Source organism: Entelurus aequoreus, linkage group LG11 (assembly GCF_033978785.1).
Source record: "Entelurus aequoreus isolate RoL-2023_Sb linkage group LG11, RoL_Eaeq_v1.1, whole genome shotgun sequence".
NCBI lineage: Eukaryota > Metazoa > Chordata > Actinopteri > Syngnathiformes > Syngnathidae > Entelurus > Entelurus aequoreus.
In genome coordinates, this window is record NC_084741.1 from 27465076 (window position 1) to 27483500 (window position 18425).

Genomic DNA, 18425 nt, shown 5'->3' on the forward strand with positions numbered 1-18425 from the left:
GTGATGGGAAAAGGACCTACATACCGTGGTGCTAATTTCTTAGAAGGTACCTGAAGATTTAGGTCCTTCGCCAGTAACAACACTTGCTGTCCTGGCCGATAGGATGGAGCAGGGATGCGATGGCGGTTGGCGTTACGGCACATCTTAGCAGAAGCCTTCTCTAAGGCTGCACGAGCGGCTCTCCACACCCTCTGACACTTCCTTATATGGGCCTTAGTAGAGGGTACCGCTATCTCCAGTTCTTGCTGGGGAAACAAGGGGGGTTAATAGCCCAATGAACATTCAAAAGGTGACATACCGGTAGCGGAGCTTTTCAAGGAGTTGTAAGAATATTCTACCCAAGGAAGGAACTTGCATCAGGTTGTGGGCTTCTTGCTGGCGACGCAGCGGAGCATGGTTTCGACGCTTTGGTTAGCCCTTTCTGCCTGCCCGTTGCTCTGGGGGTGGTATCCCGAAGTGAGACTGACCGAGGCCCCAATCCCCCTACAGAAGGCTCTCCAGACTTGTGAAGAAAACTGAGGGCCCCGGTCAGAGACAATGTCTACCGGGATACCATGAAGCTTGATCACGTGGAGGGTGAGGAGGTCGGCTGTCTCCGAAGCAGAAGGTAATTTGCTCAGCGGAATGAAATGTGCTGCCTTGGAAAAACGGTCCACAATGGTTAATATAGTGGTGTTACCTCTGGAGGCCGGGAATCCTGTGATGAAGTCCAAGGCGATGTGTGACCAAGGGCGGGCAGGGATGGGAAGCGGGAGAAGAAGACCAGCTGGAGGTCTATGAGAGGCCTTGCTGCGGGCACAAGAAGAACAAGCTGCGATAAACTCACGTGTGTCTCTGGCCATGGATGGCCACCAGAAGCGTCTACGAAGCAGTGATAGGGTTCGTTGGAATCCAGGATGGCACAAGAACAGGCTAGAATGACCCCAATCCAGGACTCTGGATCGCAGTTCCTGATGGACAAAAAGCTTGTTGGGTGGTCCACCCCCAGGTCCTGGATTGGAGCGCAGCGCAGTCTTGACAAGTTCCTCCACTTTCCAGGAGACCATCCCCACGATACGAGAGGGAGGCAGAATGGGAACATCTACTGAGCGCTCTGAAGGTTCCTCCATAAACACTCTGGAGAGAGCGTCCGCCTTAGCGTTCTTAGATCCGGGTCTGAAAGATAGCAAGTAGTCGAATCGGGAGAAGAATTGTTGCCATCTTGCCTGTCGATTATTCAGCCTCCTGGCAGAGCGGATGTGGAGGAGATTGCTGTGGTCGGTCAGGATCTGGAACTGGTGACGAGCCCCCTCCAACCAATGTCTCCATTCGGCGAGAGCTTCGTGGACCGCCAACAGCTCTCTGTTCCCAGCGTCATAGTTCCGCTCTGCCAGCGATAGGCGTCTGGAAAAGAATGCAACTGGGTGAATCAAACTGTCAACCTTAGAGCGTTGGGAAAGTATAGCACCAATCCCGGAGTCGGAGGCGTCCACCTCTACGAGAAAAGGTACGTCCAAGTCAGGGTGGACGAGGACAGGGGCGGAGATGTAGCTCCTCTTCAGTTCTTCAAAGGCTTTGTTGGCAGCATGCGACCATACAAAAGAGCTCTTAGGAGAGGTGAGAGCATGGAGTGGTGCGGCAATCCGACTGAAGTCCTGGATGAAGCGACGGTAAAATCCTGCAAAGCCGAGAAACCTCCGTAACTCTGTTCTGGAAGATGGCTGAGGCCAATCCACCACGGCATCCACCTTCTTGGGATCAGCTCTGATGTGTCCCTTTTCCACCACAAAACCGAGGAACTCCACAGAAGAGGTGTGAAAGCTGCATTTCTCGGCCTTGACAAACAGTCGGTTCTCCAACAGTCTCTGAAGCACGAGTCGCACATGTTCCTGGTGTTCAGCCAAACTACGAGAAAAAATCAAGATATCATCCAGATACACAACAACAAATTGCTCAAGCATATCACGAAGAATGTCATTGACGAGGGCCTGAAACACGGCTGGAGCGTTTGTGAGTCCAAAGGGCATGACCCTGTATTCAAAATGCCCAAGGTGGGTGTTGAACGCCGTCTTCCACTCGTCCCCTTCCTTAATCCGCACAAGATGATAGGCGTTTCGGAGATCCAGTTTAGAGAAGATAGTTGCAGGGGCCAACGGTTCGAATGAAGAGTTAAGCAGCGGTAGGGGGTATTTGTTCTTTATTGTTATATTGTTGAGGTGACGGTAGTCAATGCAAGGTCTGAGTGAGCCGTCTTTCTTGGAGACGAAGAAGAATCCAGCTGCCAGTGGAGATTTGGACGGGGTGATGATCCCAGAAGCTAGGCCCTCAGTAATGTAGGTCTGCATAGCCTCTTTCTCTGGGAGTGACAGGTTATAGAGACGGCTAGCAGGTAGTTTAGCCTCCGGAAGGAGCTCAATGGCACAGTCGTAAGGTCTATGTGGGGGAAGACCTTGTGCTTGCTCCTTGTTGAACACCTCAGCTAGGTCATGGTAGCAGACTGGTACAAGGGATAGATCCGTCTGAGGGGCACTGGTACTGGGGCGGTGGACCGAAGAGGAAGCAGCTCTGAGGCAGTTAGCGTGACAGGGTGTGCTCCACGCCAAAATCCTGCCAGTCGTCCAAGAGACGTGGGGGTCATGTTGCCGGAGCCAAGACCTACCCAGTACCAGCGGGGCAACGGGTGCATCCAGAACCCAAAGGCTGATGGTCTCGCTGTGGTTTCCCGAAATGGTCATTGAAATAGGTTCAGTACGAAACCTGATGGGGCCCAACGTACGCCCGTCCAGGGCTTGAGCCGGAAGAGTCTTGTCCAGGTGGACCAGGGGAATGCCCGTCTGTCGGGCAAACTTGTAGTCCATGAGACTCTCATCGGCTCCAGAGTCCAAATAAGCCTCCACTTGGACTGTTCTAGAGCCCCACGCTAGGGTGGCGGGTACTCTGATGTCGGGGTTCTCTTCTCTTTGGGGGAAAGACGTATGGTTCACCAGGATCCCCTCAGCTGGTGAGCCTGGTCCTTTTGGTTTAGCCGGACAGTAACGAAGGATATGTCCGGCTAGGCCACAGTAAAGACAGAGGTGCTGTCTGTACCGTCTCTCTCTTTCTTCAAGGGTCAGCCTGGTCCTTCCCAACTGCATGGGCTCAGGAGTAGTAAGCATGGTGGGTGGAGCAAGAAGTGGAGCAGCTGGAGTCTCAAAAATGGATTGCAGTTGAGGACGGGTACAGATCCTTGAAGCTCTCTGGGCTCGCTCAGCCGCACGTTCCAACAGTCTCTGATCGAACAAGAGTGCAAGTTCGATGAGGTCTCTACAGGATGTGGGTCTGTCCCTCAGTAGCCCGTCCTTAATCTCTTCCGAAAGTCCTCGACAGAACGCACTGAGAAGTGCGCAATCGTCCCAACCGCTCTCAGCTGCCAGAGTCCGGAATTCCAGGGTGTAGGCCGCCACTGAGCGAAGTCCCTGCTGGATAGAGTGGAGGCGTCCCGCGGCGTCCCCCCCATCCTTGGGGTGGTCAAATACGGCCCGAAATTCGACCCGGAAGGCAGCATAGTCAGTGCTTAACCCTACGGTTCTGTCCACGGCAGCCGTAGCCCACTTGAGGGCAGGTCCAGTGAGCAGGGAAAAAATGAAAGCGATATTAGCCCCATCAGAGGAATAGCGTGAGGGCTGGTGTTGAAAAATCAGATCGCACTGTACAAGAAAACCCCATGCACAGCTCGAAATCTCCCTCAAAGGGTCTAGGACTAGCTATCTTGGGCTCTCGTTCCAGACGACAATGTTCCGGTCTTCGGACTGGGGAGGTAAGCTGCGGGGCTGCAGCAGCGGGGGTCCCTCTAGGCCAGACCTGGGCATTCTGCGGCCCGCGGGCCGCATCCGGCCATTTGTACGTCCCTGTCCGGCCCGCGTGAGGCCAATTATAAATTACAAAATAAATTTTAAAAAGTATCTATTTCGAGTGTGCAATACAACAGTGCTGCTTTTGTTTTGAAAAGCGTTATTTGTATTACTTCCGTGTGGACGTATGCTCGTGCGCGCAGCGGCAATCACAAATACAAAATAAATTTTAAAAAACATCTTTGTCGTGCGTGCAATACAACTGTGCTGCTTTTATTTTGAAAAGTGTTATATGTGCTATGTCCTGTGAGGGAAGGCGCACAGCGGTTATCCCCGAGACGCTAAAAAGAGAAAAGTTGATGACGAATGGCGTGTTTTAAAAAAGACATGGACTGCCAAGTAAAGGTAAAGCCGTGTGCTTATTTGTGGTACACATGTTGCTGTGTTTAAAGAATATAGTGTAACGACCTGCTGAAGTAGATGTTGTCTTCTTGAGTTGTGTAAATGAGAAGTGAGGAGACGTGCGTGTGGAAGGAACGAGATATGTTGAGCTGTGTTAGTATAGCTTGCTCAATAAAAGTTTAAAAATTGCGTCAGACTTGCTGTGCACTTCTTCTGGACGCTACAATTGGTGTCAGAAGTAAAACTTTGCGCATACTGCGCTGCTTGTGTGCTACGTCATCGGGAGGTACGTGCCACGTGAGGAGCTCGCCGCAAGAGAGAGAGAGAGAGAGAGAGAGAGAGAGAGAGAGAGAGAGAGAGAGAGAGAGAGAGAGAGACAGAGAGAGAGAGAGAGAGAGAGAGAGAGAGAGAGAGACAGAGAGAGAGAGAGAGACAGAGAGAGAGAGAGAGACAGTGTTTACAGGTGCAGCCACGCTGCTTGCCACGGGGGAATTCCGCCCTCAATGAAGACTCCCAGGTTTGATGGCAAGGCTAACTGGGAGGCATTTCATCCCACTTGTGACATCAATTGTAGCGTCCAGAAGAAGTGCACACCAAGTCTGACGTTCTTTTTAAACTTTTATTGAGCATGCTATACTAACACAGCTCAACTTATCTCGTTCTTTCCAAAAGGAAAACCAATCCTCACTTCTCATTTCCGCAACAGCAACACTTCTTCCTTCTTCGCCAATCACCTTACAGACGTGCTACGTTCACAACAAAGAGGATGCAGGATGAAGTGACAGAAATTGAAATTTTTGTATTGTAATATACATCAGGAAGTGTTGTGTAAGAAAGTGTTAAAAAGAAAACCATCAAAAGCCATCTGCTTTTGTATAAAGATAAGTTGGGTTAAATGAAAATATTATTATTATTATTATTATTATCTATCTTACGGTATATCAAAAATAATTTGTGCAAAACTTAATTGAAATATTGTCGGTGTGGCCCTCCAGCAGTGCTCGGGTTGCTCATGCGGCCCCCGGTAAAAATTAATTGCCCATCCCTGCTCTAGGCATAAGGCAGTCCAGCCTAGAGTGAAGTCTGGAAAAAGCTCTCTCCAAATTGCCCTCAAGAGCGGAAAAACGCTCTTGGTGCTCGTTAACAACAGCACCCAGAATGGACAAGTCAGAAGTCCTGGGGAATCGGGACTGGGCCTCTTTGGTGTCGCCTGGTTCCGCCATGTTTTTGGCCAGAACGTACTGTTGTGTACTAGGCAAAGGGAAGGAGGCAACACCAGGGCAGAACTGCGGTTTAGAAGGTTTATTGAAACCTTTGATGAATGTGTGGGGTGTGTATGCTACCACTAGTGAATGAATGCGGACGATGTGTGGAATTAACAATGTGGAATTTACCAGAGGATGTTGTCGGTGCGTGTTGGATGTATCTTTCGTCAAATCCAAGGGGGAAGGCGAAGAGGCAGTCAGCAGGAAGGCAAGCAGTCGGGGGCTGGAGAGAGGTCACGATGTCAGGGTCCAAGCAGTGGTCGAGGATCGGGGAAGGCAAGTAAAGATCCGGGAGGAGGTCGTGAGGCAAGACACGATCAAAGACACTGTGGAAAACACAAAAGACATCAAATCGGAATCGAGGGAGAGCACAAGAAGGCGAGCAAGGAACAAGGGAGGGGTGCCAGACGTGATGCTTACTTAGAGAAGATTGGCTACGTTCTGGCGAAGGTCTCCTGGCTTTGCTGGTCTTTTATGCTGCTCCCTCTCGTCAAGTGCAGGTGTGCTGAAGAGTGATTGTTTGCAGCCTTGTCGCTGTGTGGGCGTGCTGCTCCCAGCACGAGCAGGGGCGTGTCCGGGCAAGCAGCCAGAGGAGGAATCTTGACACTCAGTTGCAGGAGCAACACGGGTTCGAGTCCGCGTCGTGACTATCTTCACCTTTATAAAAGACATGGAGTTGTCACAAAATACAAAATATGTCACACTATAACACTTTATATCTTATAACACAATCAACTTCTCTCATCGTGACCAGTAATATACCCAGCAGCTAACGTGTGTGTGTGTGTGTGTGTGTGTGTGTGTGTGTGTGTGTGTGTGTGTGTGTGTGTGTGTGTGTGTGTGTGTAAGTGTAAGTGTAAGTGTAAGTGTAAGTGTAAGTGTATGTGTGTGTGTGTGTGTGTGTGTGTGTGTGTGTGTGTGTGTGTGTGTGTGTAAGTGTAAGTGTAAGTGTAAGTGTAAGTAAGTGTAAGTGTAAGTGTAAGTGTGTGTGTGCGTGCGTGCGTGCGTGCGTGCGTGTGTGTGTGTGTGTGCGCGCGTGTGCGTGTAGGCACAAATGACTGAGTGAGTGGATAATCATATGAAAAGAACCAAAACATGTCCTAGCATAACATGCTTCTGGGCTACCACACACACTGGCATAAAAACTTAACAAAATCCACAGTCTCTTCACAATTTACAGAACCCCCACCTTAATATTACTCTTAGCCATCATATTTTGTGAATAAATCGGCTTAATAGTGAAAAACAATAACTTTTTTTCATCTTTTAACTGGGGAGCCTGGTCCCTTCCTGCTTACCTTTAGAAAAGACATGGAGTTGTGACCTGAGAGGGCCACAATCAACGAAGAAGAACATTCACAGACAACAGTGAACAGACCACAAAGTGGTGCCCACTGAAGGCTTCCCTAACAACTGTCCCAACCTTCTGAAAGAACCTCTGCAGACTCCCCACATTAGTTCACCTCCTTACACCCACCCCTTCTTTCTATGATGGCATCTCAGCCATTAGATACACAACCCCTCCCTCTTCCCGTGTCAACACAATACCTAGTGTTTGTGATATGAGAGGTGAAGTGCAATGGTGCAATGTATCATTCTCAGTGTTTAACAGCAGCCATCTTCTTATCTTTAGCCGCCAGCCACAGTCTTCGTCCTATTTCAATATTTTGCTTATCAGAGACAGGTTTCACAGCTACCGAATGGTAGGACAACTTCTTGGGAGGGCATCTGTGTCTCGGCGGATTTCTCCTGCTCTGCACAAGCTCTTTGGACATCGCCTTCTGGTTACCGGGCCCCCTTGGTCCAGGTCCAGTTTCTAACATCTGTCTTTGACACTGGTCCTCCCCTTTATCCGGTTCGCTTTGATCCCCTCCATCATGTATCTCCTTAGGCTGAGTTTTACTTGCAGCATTTCCAAGGTCCTGCAGCTGAACATCTTCAATCGCATCTGTATCACTGCAATCTGTATTCACTGATGGCTCCCTCATCCCACACCACAGCTGCTGGGGCTCCAAGGGGGGGAACATGCATTGGGTCAACAGATTCTGGTGGACCACTCTCTCCTTGTCCCCCTCTTCAGTCCGGACCACGTACACAGGTATGTCCGGCTGTTTCTTTATGACAATGTAAGGCTGGCGCTCCCACCTATCTCCCAGCTTCTGCCGACCTTCAATGTAACAAATTTTGACAAGCACCCTGTCCACGGGCTCAAATTCCTGAGGCTTCGCCTTGCGATCATATTGTTTTTTCTGCTGTTCTTTGGCGTGTCTGGACATCTGGTTGGCCTTATCATAAGCATTTCTCAGGCAGTCCATGAGGGCTTGCACATATTCACTGTATTCACATGGCTCGTTGTTCTCTGGCAGCCCTAAGACAAGGTCAATGGGCAGTCTGGGATGTCTACCATACATTAAAAAGTATGGTGTGTAACCCGTCGAGTCATGGCGCGTACAGTTATAGGCATGCGTCATAGCGTCCACATGTTCATGCCAGTGGGGCTTCTGTTGAGGATTCAGTGTTCCCAACATATCCATCAGGGTCCTGTTAAAACTTTTGGTGGTTCCCGTTTCCCTGTGGATGATATGGGCTTGTGTGAGACTTGGTGATTCTAGTGATCCTGCACAGCTCCTTCACAACAGTGCTCTCAAAGTTTCGACCTTGATGAGCGTGAAGTCTAGCCGGGAACCCAAAACGGCAGAGGAAGTTCCTCCACAGCACCTTTGCCACTGTGCGTGCCTTCTGATCCTTGGTCGGGTAAGCTTGTGCGAAACGAGAGGAGTGATCCGTTACAACCAGCAGATTCTCGATCCCACCTCTGGACCTCTCCAATGTCAGAGAGTCTATACAGACCAATTCCATCGGTGCACTGGTGTGGATACTGACGAAGGGGGCTCTAAGACCTGCTGTGGGAGTCTTCCTGAGACAGCACCTCTCGCACTGTTCACACCATGCTTTGATATCCTGGAACATCTTGGGCCAGTAAAAACGCTCCCTCATCAGTGCAAATGTGCGGTCCAAACCCAAATGGCCTGAATCATCATGGAGGGCCGTCTTACCATACCTCTGTAGGTCCATGGGCAGCACCAACTGCTCAATGGACCCTCTTTGTCCATCATAAACTCGTCATCATAAATCCGCTCGTCTGCCGGCGTGGGCGGAGCAGGCGACACGTCTGCCGGCGTGGGCGGAGCCAGAGGCGGAGCAGGCGGCTCGTCTGCCGGCATGAGCGGAGCCAGAGGCGGAGCAGACGGCTCGTCTGCCGGCGTGGGCGGAGCCCGAGGCGGAGCAGGCGGCTCGTCTGCCGGCGTGGGCGGAGCCAGAGGAGCAGGTGTCTGAAGACCCTCTACCGAGCCAGACTGTTCCTCACTCTCCAGCTCTTTCAGCACCCTCTGGTACCACTCCTCCATCCATGCTGCGCTGTACTTCTCTGGAGGATCCCATTTGCTTGGCAGCGCTGGAGCAGGAGGTGGAGAGGATGGCGTTTGCATGCCCACCAGGTTTGATGGTGGTATCAGAGTGGCAGGTGGAGCGTCTGTCGTGATGGGTGGAGTCAGATGTGCAGGCGTTTGGGCTGTCGGCGTGGGAGGAGCCAGAGGAGCAGGCGGCTCATCTGACAGGATGGGCGGGGCCAGAGCGGCAGGTAACTGCAGGACTGAACAGGATTGTTCCTCCCTCTCCAGTTCCTTCAGCACCCCTTGGTACCATTCGTCCATCCACTCTGTGCTGTATTTCTCTGGCGGGTCCAACTTGCTTTGCAGCACTGGAGCAGGAAGTAGGGCCAAAGTCGACAGCGCCACCGCTGGAGGAGAGACAGGCAGCAACCTCAGTGGAGGGAGGTCTGCTTGCCCCGCTGACACGCTACCAGCACTGGCCCCACCCTCAGGAAGCAGATTCCAGATGCTAGATGGAGCTGGTGGGGGGGGGGGGGGGGGGGGGGGGGGGTTGTGCGAGTCCAACGGGAGCAGAGGGCAAGGGCGGGTGGGCTCTAGGAAGCCTGGGAGCTGGCCTTGTGCGTGTGCGCCGCTCGAGCCTTTCTGGACACTTGCCTGCAGGTGGTGTCTGAGGGGAGGAGAAGCCGCACAGGAAGAGCCTGGTAGTCAACGTTGAGGGCAAAGTGTCAGTCTTGTACCCCTTCTGCGCCTGCGCTGAGCTGGCCCGCTGCCCGAGCCTTCGCGCACCAGGTGGGGTGGACGACGTCCGGGTGGCTTGAGAGTGGGGTAGGAAGCGGGTCTCTGCTTCCGTCAACTTAGCCATTAGCTGCCCCCATGCTACCATGGCGTCGGCCGGAAGATCTTCTTCGGACAGCTCGGCTTCGTCCTCGTATTCCCACGGCTGGGTGTCCACTTGGAGATCCAGGAGGATCCCTTGTTTGTCCATGTTGGACAGGAACACTTCATCTTGCTGGGTCAATCTTCGACGCATGGCTGCGATTGTCGTGTTCCTTCCCAGGCAGAAAACAAGCAGGAGCAGGTAAGATTAAGGTATATTTTAATAAATTAAACGCAGGACAAAAATACAACACTGCGGACGCTAGCCAGCGTGGAGCTAAACAAAAACCAAAATGTCACCAAGGGTGAAAAACGGGGAATGCAGGAGGACAGAATTATCTCAAGAGCGAGGAGAAAACCAGGGGAACGTAAATGTTGCCTATCGCAAACATTGACCCAGCAACTATTGCTGGGTGACAGGAAACTATAAAGGGGAGTGATTAACCAAAACACCTGGTGGGAACACTAATTGCTAAACCAAGACAGGTGAGGAGAATCAGTGCCCATGGAAACCAACAGTAAACAGGGAAAGAGGGTGCACCCAGAAAACCGACTAACAGAAACATTACCAACATAAATCATGCCATGATCCGGGTAACGGATCATGACACATAATTTACAGAACCCCCAGCTGGCAGGTGCTGCAGGGCGGAGACGCGTGCGGCGCGTCCCTGGATGTACGCGGCCGTGGGCGTGTCCCGAGGTGCGACAAGAGCGCAAGGATGAGGGTGCATTCCAACGCGCCCTGGCCGTGACAATCTATCTATCTATGATGCTTAGTGTTTCACTAAAGCTGGGTCTGTTTAGCAGAGCTTCTAAAACGTGTAGCTCATCCTCCTTTTATTCAGGATCAACAATGAAAGTTTAGGGATCATCATTCTTCCCAAAGTAATCGTTGTTGACTCTCACAAAGTCTGCATGATTTTCATTTTTGTTGGTGATGAAGGGATCTGTGGTTCCTACCTCTATGTCACGCGATGATGTGTCTGGCTAGCTCATTGTTTCTCAAAATGGCGTGAGATTGAACTATTTGGATCATATCTATTTACTCGAAAACTTTGTAACTTTCAGTGTCATACATCCAATATATATGATAATAGCTTCAAATAGAGGCAACTTGTTTTTACACTCTACTGGTATTCTAAATTGTTTCAAGCTGTATTTTTGAGTGAAATTTGCCAGCGAGCACACCTTATTATTGTACTGACCTATGCATCGATCTGATCACTGACCATATAGCGGTTAAGGTAAGAGAGCTTGTATGGTCTAAATAAATAGAATGATTATTTTAAGTGTGCACATGATTAATACCATCATTTTTGGTGATTTATCACATAAGTTACTGTAACTCATTAATTTTGACATCTATAATGTTTACATATAAAAAAAAAAATATATATATATATATATATATATATATATATATATATATATATATATATATATATATATATATATATATATATATATATATATATATATATACATATATATGTATATATTACTATTATTTAACTTTGTATGTATATAATATTTTATATATTTGTAATCCTATGTATTTAAAATACAGTATTGATAATATACAGGGTGATTCAAAAAGAATACGCCAAAATTATCACTTGATATTTCAAAAATGAAAAACAATAGAAAACCTAACTTGAATACAGGTGTTGTACATAACTTTGAGTATTTATTTTATGCTTTACAAGTGCTCAATATGGCCACCACCGGCAGCATGAACAACATATATACATATAATACATAAATATAATAATACAATTATGAATTAATAATTGTTACAAGTTCTGATCTTTTAAGCAAGAGGTTCCCAACAGGATACTAGTGCAGAAGTGCTACTGCAGTGATGTCAATACGTGAAGACATTCGGAGCGGAATATTCAAAATGGCTAACTGAATTTTGTGGCATTTTGTGAAGTTTAGACAGTATTTTCACATCCTTACATACTCTCATACACATACAATTGGATATGGTTTAATGCAGTGTTTTTTCATTGAAAAAATCTGGAGGCACACCACCAGCAGAAAACATTAAAAAGGAAACTCAGCAGCATTGACAGTAAAACGTTGTTATTGCAATTGTTGTATATGAATTTAAACCATAAAAGACCATGCATCACTATAAGTCTTGTCTCAATGTATGTGTACTGTCACGACCTGTCACATCACGCCGTGACTTATTTGGAATTTTTTGGTGTTTTCTTGTGTATATTGTTTTGGTTCTTGTCTTGCGCTCCTTTTTTGGTGGCTTTTCCTGTAACAGTTTTATGTCTTCCTTTAAGCGCTAATCCTCGCACCTGCTTTGTTTTAGCAATCAAGACCATTTAAGTTGTTGCTATCCTTCTTTGTTGACTGTCATGTCATGTACAGATATACTTTGTGGGGGCCGTCTCAGCACCACACGCTGTAAGTTTTTGCTGTCGTCCAGCATTCTGATTTTATTTACTTTGGAGCCAGTTCAGTTCTAGTTTCGTTTTGCATAGCCTTCCCTAAGCTTAAATGCCTTTTCTTAGTGGCATTCCCCTTTTGTTTACTTTTGGTTTAAGCATTAGATGCCTTTTTACCTGCACGCTGCCTCCCGCTGTCGTCTATATTGTGATCACGACAACAAACCATGTTCCCGACATCTACAAAGCAATAAGCTACCTGCTGCCACCTACTGAAATGGAAGAGTATAAAATGGTTACTCTGCTGCACTCTAGACAGCACCGACACGCAACAACGGCACAATATTAGCGGATTATGATTACTGGTTTGCAAAAAATATTTTTAACCCAATTAGGTGAAATTACATTATCTCAAACGGCACACCAGACTGTATCTCACGGCACACTCGTGTGCCGCGGCACAGTGGTTGAAAAACATCCATCCATCCATCTATTTTCTACCGCTTACTCCCTTCGGGGTCGTGGGGGGCGTTGGAGCCTATCTCAGTTACAATGAAACACAATTAAGCATATAAAGTCAACTTGTTTTTCCACTCTGGTACTTCAGATAAAACAGTTTCCAAGTCGTGTGCTACTAAATTACATGAATTCACATAAAACGTTTAAAAACGTTTCTGGGTGGCATTCTGACAACAAAAATTGCATTTGTGTACAAATATTTGGTTATTTTTTTAAAGCATGTGATTAATCATGAGTCATGACTTGTGTTGTCCCGATACCAATATCTTGGTACCGGTACCGATACCAAAATTATTTTGATACTTTCGGTACTTTTCGATACTTTTCTAAGTAGAGGGGATCACAAAAAAATTGCATTATTGGCTTTATTTTAACAAAAAATCTTACGGTACATTAAACATATGTTTCTTATTGCAAGTTTGTCCTTAAATAAAATAGTGAACATACAAGACAACTTGTCTTTTAGTAGTAAGCAAACAAAGGCTCCTAATTTAGTCTGCTAACATATGCAGTAACATATTGTGTCATTTTCCATTCTATTATTTTGTCAAAATTATTAAAGACCAGGGGTAGAAAAGGAATTATTAATCTACCGTATTTTTCGGACGATAAATCACAGTTTTTTTCATAGTTTGGCTGGGGGTGCAACTTATACTCAGGAGCGACTTATGTGTGAAATTATTAACACATTACCGTAAAATATCAAATAATATTATTTAGCTCATTCACGTAAGAGACTAGACGTATAAGATTTCATCGGATTTAGCGATTAGGAGTGACCGATTGTTTGGTAAACGTATAGCATGTTCTATATGTTACAGTTCTTTGAATGACTCTTACCATAATATGTTACGTTAACATACCAGCCACGTTCTCAGTTGGTTATTTATGCGTCATATAACGTACACTTATTCAGCCTGTTGTTCACTATTATTTATTTTAAATTGCCTTTCAAATGTCTATTCTTGGTGTTGGGTTTTATCAAATACATTTCCCCCAAAAATGCGACTTATACTCCAGTGCGACTTATATATGTTTTTTTCCTGCTTTATTATGCATTTTCAGCCGGTGCGACCTATACTCCGGAGCAACTTATACTCCGAAAAATACGGTACTTGTTCATTTACTGTTAATATTGCTTACTTTCTCTTTTAGCATGTTCTATCTACACTTCTGTTAAAATGTAAATTATTACATTTCTGTTGTTTGGATGCTTTACATTATTTTTGGATGATACCACCAGTACTTTTCAGAGGCGGTATAGTACAGAATATGATTCATTAGTATCGCGGTACTATACTAATACCGGTATACCGTACAACCCTAGACATGACTCATCCAAATTCAAAATTGTGATTAATCTGATTTAAAAAACAATATTAATTTGACAGGCCTAGTAAAAATGTATAATGATTTTAAAAAAGTTTAAGGAAATACAGTACCTCAATCTTTTTAGGGCCCATTGTCATACATTGACCCCAATGTCCTCCCAGGTGTGCAGCAGGCGTCCTGTAGGGGGCGTTGCGCCTCCTACACACAAGACACTGTACACGCACACGCACACGCACACACACGCATCCAGCAGCCCAGCCAGCAGGAACAGAAGTTTGAAGTGTTTTGACGCATGCGCAGATCATGCTGTTTGTCCTGTTTCGCTGGTTGACTTTTACCTGTCAGCTCGGAGCCGACTTTCTCTTTCCCATGTGGGGCTTTTAAAGCGCGTCGACCCGGTGCTTGGGGTTCCGATACCGGCCCAGATGCCGTGTGAGACTTTCCTCCACCCTCCCAGGAGCGTGTGACTCAGGGGTCCCCACTGCGGAGCGTCCAAGGCGGGATTGTACTCATTGGAGTATCGGTGCGGCAGGCAGGCAAGCAGGCAGCAGGTGCACCCGTGCGGAAGGAGAAGGAGGGCGGCCCACGGAGAGGAAATCAACTGGTTGGCTTCTTCCATTAGCATGCGTGTCGAGTCCTAGCGACCAGCCTGACAAGTCTCTCCTCGCCTGCCGACACACTCGCTCCTCGCTACGGGGAGAGGAGCTGGCGGGAGTCGGGACCACCCCCCTCCCCAGCTTCCAACAAAGAGAAAAAAATGATGGGCTTTTTGCGCCGGACGTTCAGCCGCCGCTCAAGAAGCCGTTTCCAGGTGAGAGAGGGGGACGAGCGGGACGGTAAAGGAGGCGGAGGGGCGGCCGGCGGGAACCCCCTGCTCATGGCCCACCAGCAGCAGGTAGTCCACGCACCGGCTGTGGTCACCGGGGGAGCGGCGGTTCATATCCCGGCTGGTGGGACGGCCAGGACGACTATCACCTGCCGGGTTTTGCTGCTGGACGGCTCGGATGTCAGCGTGGATTTGCCCGTAAGTAGCTCCTGTGGGCCGGCTATGGCTGTGTGTGTGTGTGCGTGACATTATGGAGGTTTTACTGATGACAACTTCTTTACAATGTTTCTGTCTTTTTGGTTACTTTTAATCACTTTACAGATACGTCTATACCAGGGATGTCAAACTCATTTTAGATCGGGGGCCACATGGAGAAAAATCTACTCCCAAGTGGGCCGGTCTGGTAAAATCACAGCAAGATAACTTAAAAATAAAGACAAATTCAGATTGTTTTCTTTGTTTAAAAATAGAACAAGCACATTCTGAAATTGTACAAATCATAATGTTGTCGGTGTATTTTAACAATTAGCTGTTGTGGTTAATAGTATATATACTTTATTTGTCGTTATTTATATTTTCTGAATACATTATGTGACAATGTTCATCAGTCAACTCATTGGTGTTAATTTTCAATCTATCAAGATAGAAAAATTATATCAAAATCAAATTACTGTATGTTATTTATGTAGTTTGATCATTTTCATCGACTGATGTACTAACATCATGTGGTTTATTTTGTACATATGTAGCATCATCTACAAAAATGCATATAATTGCTATTGCAACATCCAGTGGACGCATTTAGAACAGCTGTTTCTTTCATAAAAAAATTTCAGGTTAATTTTTATACTTAGCAATGTCATCCCGCAGGCCGGATAAAACCTGTTCCAAGGCCTGTTCAGGCCCTCGGGCCGTACGTTTGACACCCCTGGTCTATACCATATCATACAGTAACAATAACATCTAGCTAAAATCACTATAGTTCTCAAAAATAAAATAAAAACATGCAAATGAAAATTATTTCCTTATTACTTTGCAGTTTAGTTTCCAACATGAGGCTATTACTCCCAGGTGCTTGTGGTGTATAAGTTGACGTAAACATGAGTATTTCAGCAAAGGAAAACTCAATTTACATTCAATATCAACAAACTGTTGGTTAACTTTTTAAATCCCAGACCATGTTTTAAAAATGGCATAAGTTAAATAAATAATATTTCTCTTCACAGGGCTAAACTTGGTGTCAAAATAATGGGGAGACATAAATGTTACTATAAAATGTGTACGTGCACATACTGTATTTGTTCCACTGTGTAAATAGAAATGAAGATGAGACATGCATTAAAACCTGAATGCTAGGGGTGTGACATGTATCGGTAATTAGATTATTTGGCCCGATTGTAGCTGAGATAGGCTCCAGCGCCCCCCGCTACCCCGAAGCGGATAAGCGGTAGAAAATGGATGGATGGATGGGTTTGCAACATTTGGTACTTTACAGAGATGTACTTTTTTCCTTTTTATGTTATACATTAGGTCAGGGACAGGAAGTATAACTGCTCATCGTAACAAACACAGTGCAGTCTAGGCTTGGGTTAGCGCAGTGCTTCTCAAATATTTTCTGTTACGCACCCCCTAGGAAAAAGAAAATATTTTGCGCCCCCTCCACTCTTCACTGTGACTATAAATAGTATAATTTGTCTATAAAATTGTTACAACTTTACCTCTGCGTAACATTGTAACCTTAATAACATTAAAGGAAATAACACACCGGTTTTTCCTCCTCTCCCACCGTAGATACAGTTAAGCCAAGTGTGACAAAAAAGCATGTTACCCGAGGTCACACGCTAGGGGAAGGACTGGGTTAGCTGGAGTCATGGTTAGCAATAGTGCCAAGGAGAAGCCAGAGCTTGAAAATCCTTTTCAGCCGCTAAACGTTATGGTCTTTTGTACATTTACAAATCTCTCTTCCTTTGACTAACAATCCTAAAAAAAAAGAAATTGTTTAATTTTGTTAATTGCTGCGGTTGAATCCAGGTTTTCTTTGACTAATATTTTGCACTGAACAGGAAGTCAATGTGTGCCCATTTTATGTTGTGTAATAGTAGTTATGTTCTTGTTGTTTCACGCTCCTTGCAGTTAACAATACTGCGGCGCATGTCAACATCAACAGACTCAATTTTCAAACAAATGACCCCTTTCGGGCTCTCATTTTATGTCAACAAAATCGGTCAACCATGTATGTCGTAGTCGACATAAGCGGGCACTTTTTAGTAATAAGAAGAACACCGTGGACCGGGACTTGATGAGTTGGTCAGAATAGACAATAGATATTGATTCTAGAAATACCCTTTTATTGGGGCACGTTGAGGCATGTCTCTACCTCAGAGGATAAATACTTTGGATCCTGCCACATCTCCTCAGACTAGAGCTGTCCTGTCTATGCTTTGAGCATGAACTGAATAAGCTTGCTCGGATTAGAGGCCAAATAAAAACAATCTGAACAGCTGCGATTGATGAATCCATCCATCCATTTTCTACCGCTTATCCGTTTCGGGGTCGCATGGGCTGCTGGAGCCTATCTCAGCTACAATCGGGCGGAATGCGGCGGACACCCTCGACAAGTCGCCACCTCATCGCAGGGCCAGATTGATGAACGACAATATTAAAGGCATGTTGACATTAGGGCTGGGCAATATGGTTGGATACTCTATTACGATTGAAGTGTTTTCTATCGGTCACTATCGATAATTATTAATACTTTTAGGACTTATCGAAAATGGGTTAGGAGGAGTAAAATATATTAAATGTAAACATTTTTATTTCAATTGTAACCTTCCTCTGATTATAATCCCCTTAGCTATCAAGGCAGAAAGGAAAGAGAATGTCAGCACAACCAAGCAAAACACTCAAACAATCAATGTAAACAAAATTATAATATCACCTTGAACACTTAACAATAACTTCTTAAAATGAAGGTGCAAAAATTAGGAATATGTACGAAATGCTTAATAAAACGTAACAAAACAGTGCAAAGTGTGAAAATGTAAACATAGATAAACTTGAGATTAACTATTTTCTGCAGGTTTAGTACCAAGAAGTTATGGTTGTGCTCTAAAGCAGTGTTTCTTAACCATAGGACTGAGGCCCATTGTTGGGCCGCAAGCGCACCCTAGAGGGCCGCCAAAAAATATCTGTTACTCAGCTGTGGTCCATATGGGCTGCAGCAGTTCACCGTAATAATACCATTTTCTACTACTTGTGGCAGTATTGACAATATTAAACAAGCATAAGAAGTCTGGAGCTAAAGTCACCGAGAAGTTTCTTAAATGCAAAAATTAAGACTAAAGTAGTGAAGGCTTCAGCACCCCTACAACCCGAGAGGGACAAGCGGTAGAAAATGGATGGATGGATGGATGGATGGATCAGTTTTTATGAGTCCCTTCTTTTGCAGTATATTTGATTAGTATTTATTTTTGTTATCATCCTAGGCTTTGATAATAATCTCTGTGATTAACATATGGTTTCATTTCATTTGATAAGGTTTATCCAGTTAAACTGTAAGTAGGTTAGATATAATTATTCAATACGATTAAAATCAAAAG

General features: G+C 46.0%; 1 protein-coding gene and 1 long non-coding RNA gene across 9 annotated transcripts in view; one reads left to right on the top strand and one right to left on the bottom strand.

Moving 5' to 3' along the window:
- Positions 1 to 5472: 5472 nt before the first annotated feature.
- LOC133659938 (uncharacterized) lies at positions 5473 to 14764 on the bottom strand. The gene is made up of 4 exons (XR_009827745.1): positions 14339 to 14764; positions 14111 to 14212; positions 5897 to 6133; positions 5473 to 5802 (listed from the first exon to the last, which is right to left on the bottom strand). It is a non-coding gene; the product is annotated as an uncharacterized LOC133659938 (long non-coding RNA).
- Positions 14235 to 18425, top strand: part of epb41l4b (erythrocyte membrane protein band 4.1 like 4B) — a 109452-nt gene continuing 105261 nt past the window's right edge. For 7 of the 8 annotated variants that reach the window (XM_062062868.1, XM_062062862.1, XM_062062865.1 and 4 more), the window contains exon 1: positions 14236 to 15024. In XM_062062868.1, coding sequence (XP_061918852.1) covers positions 14758 to 15024 — 267 coding nt within the window. In that variant the 5' untranslated portion in view covers positions 14236 to 14757. Of the gene's footprint in view, positions 15025 to 18425 lie in introns of all 8 variants that reach the window. The other variant, XM_062062867.1, reaches the window with a different exon arrangement.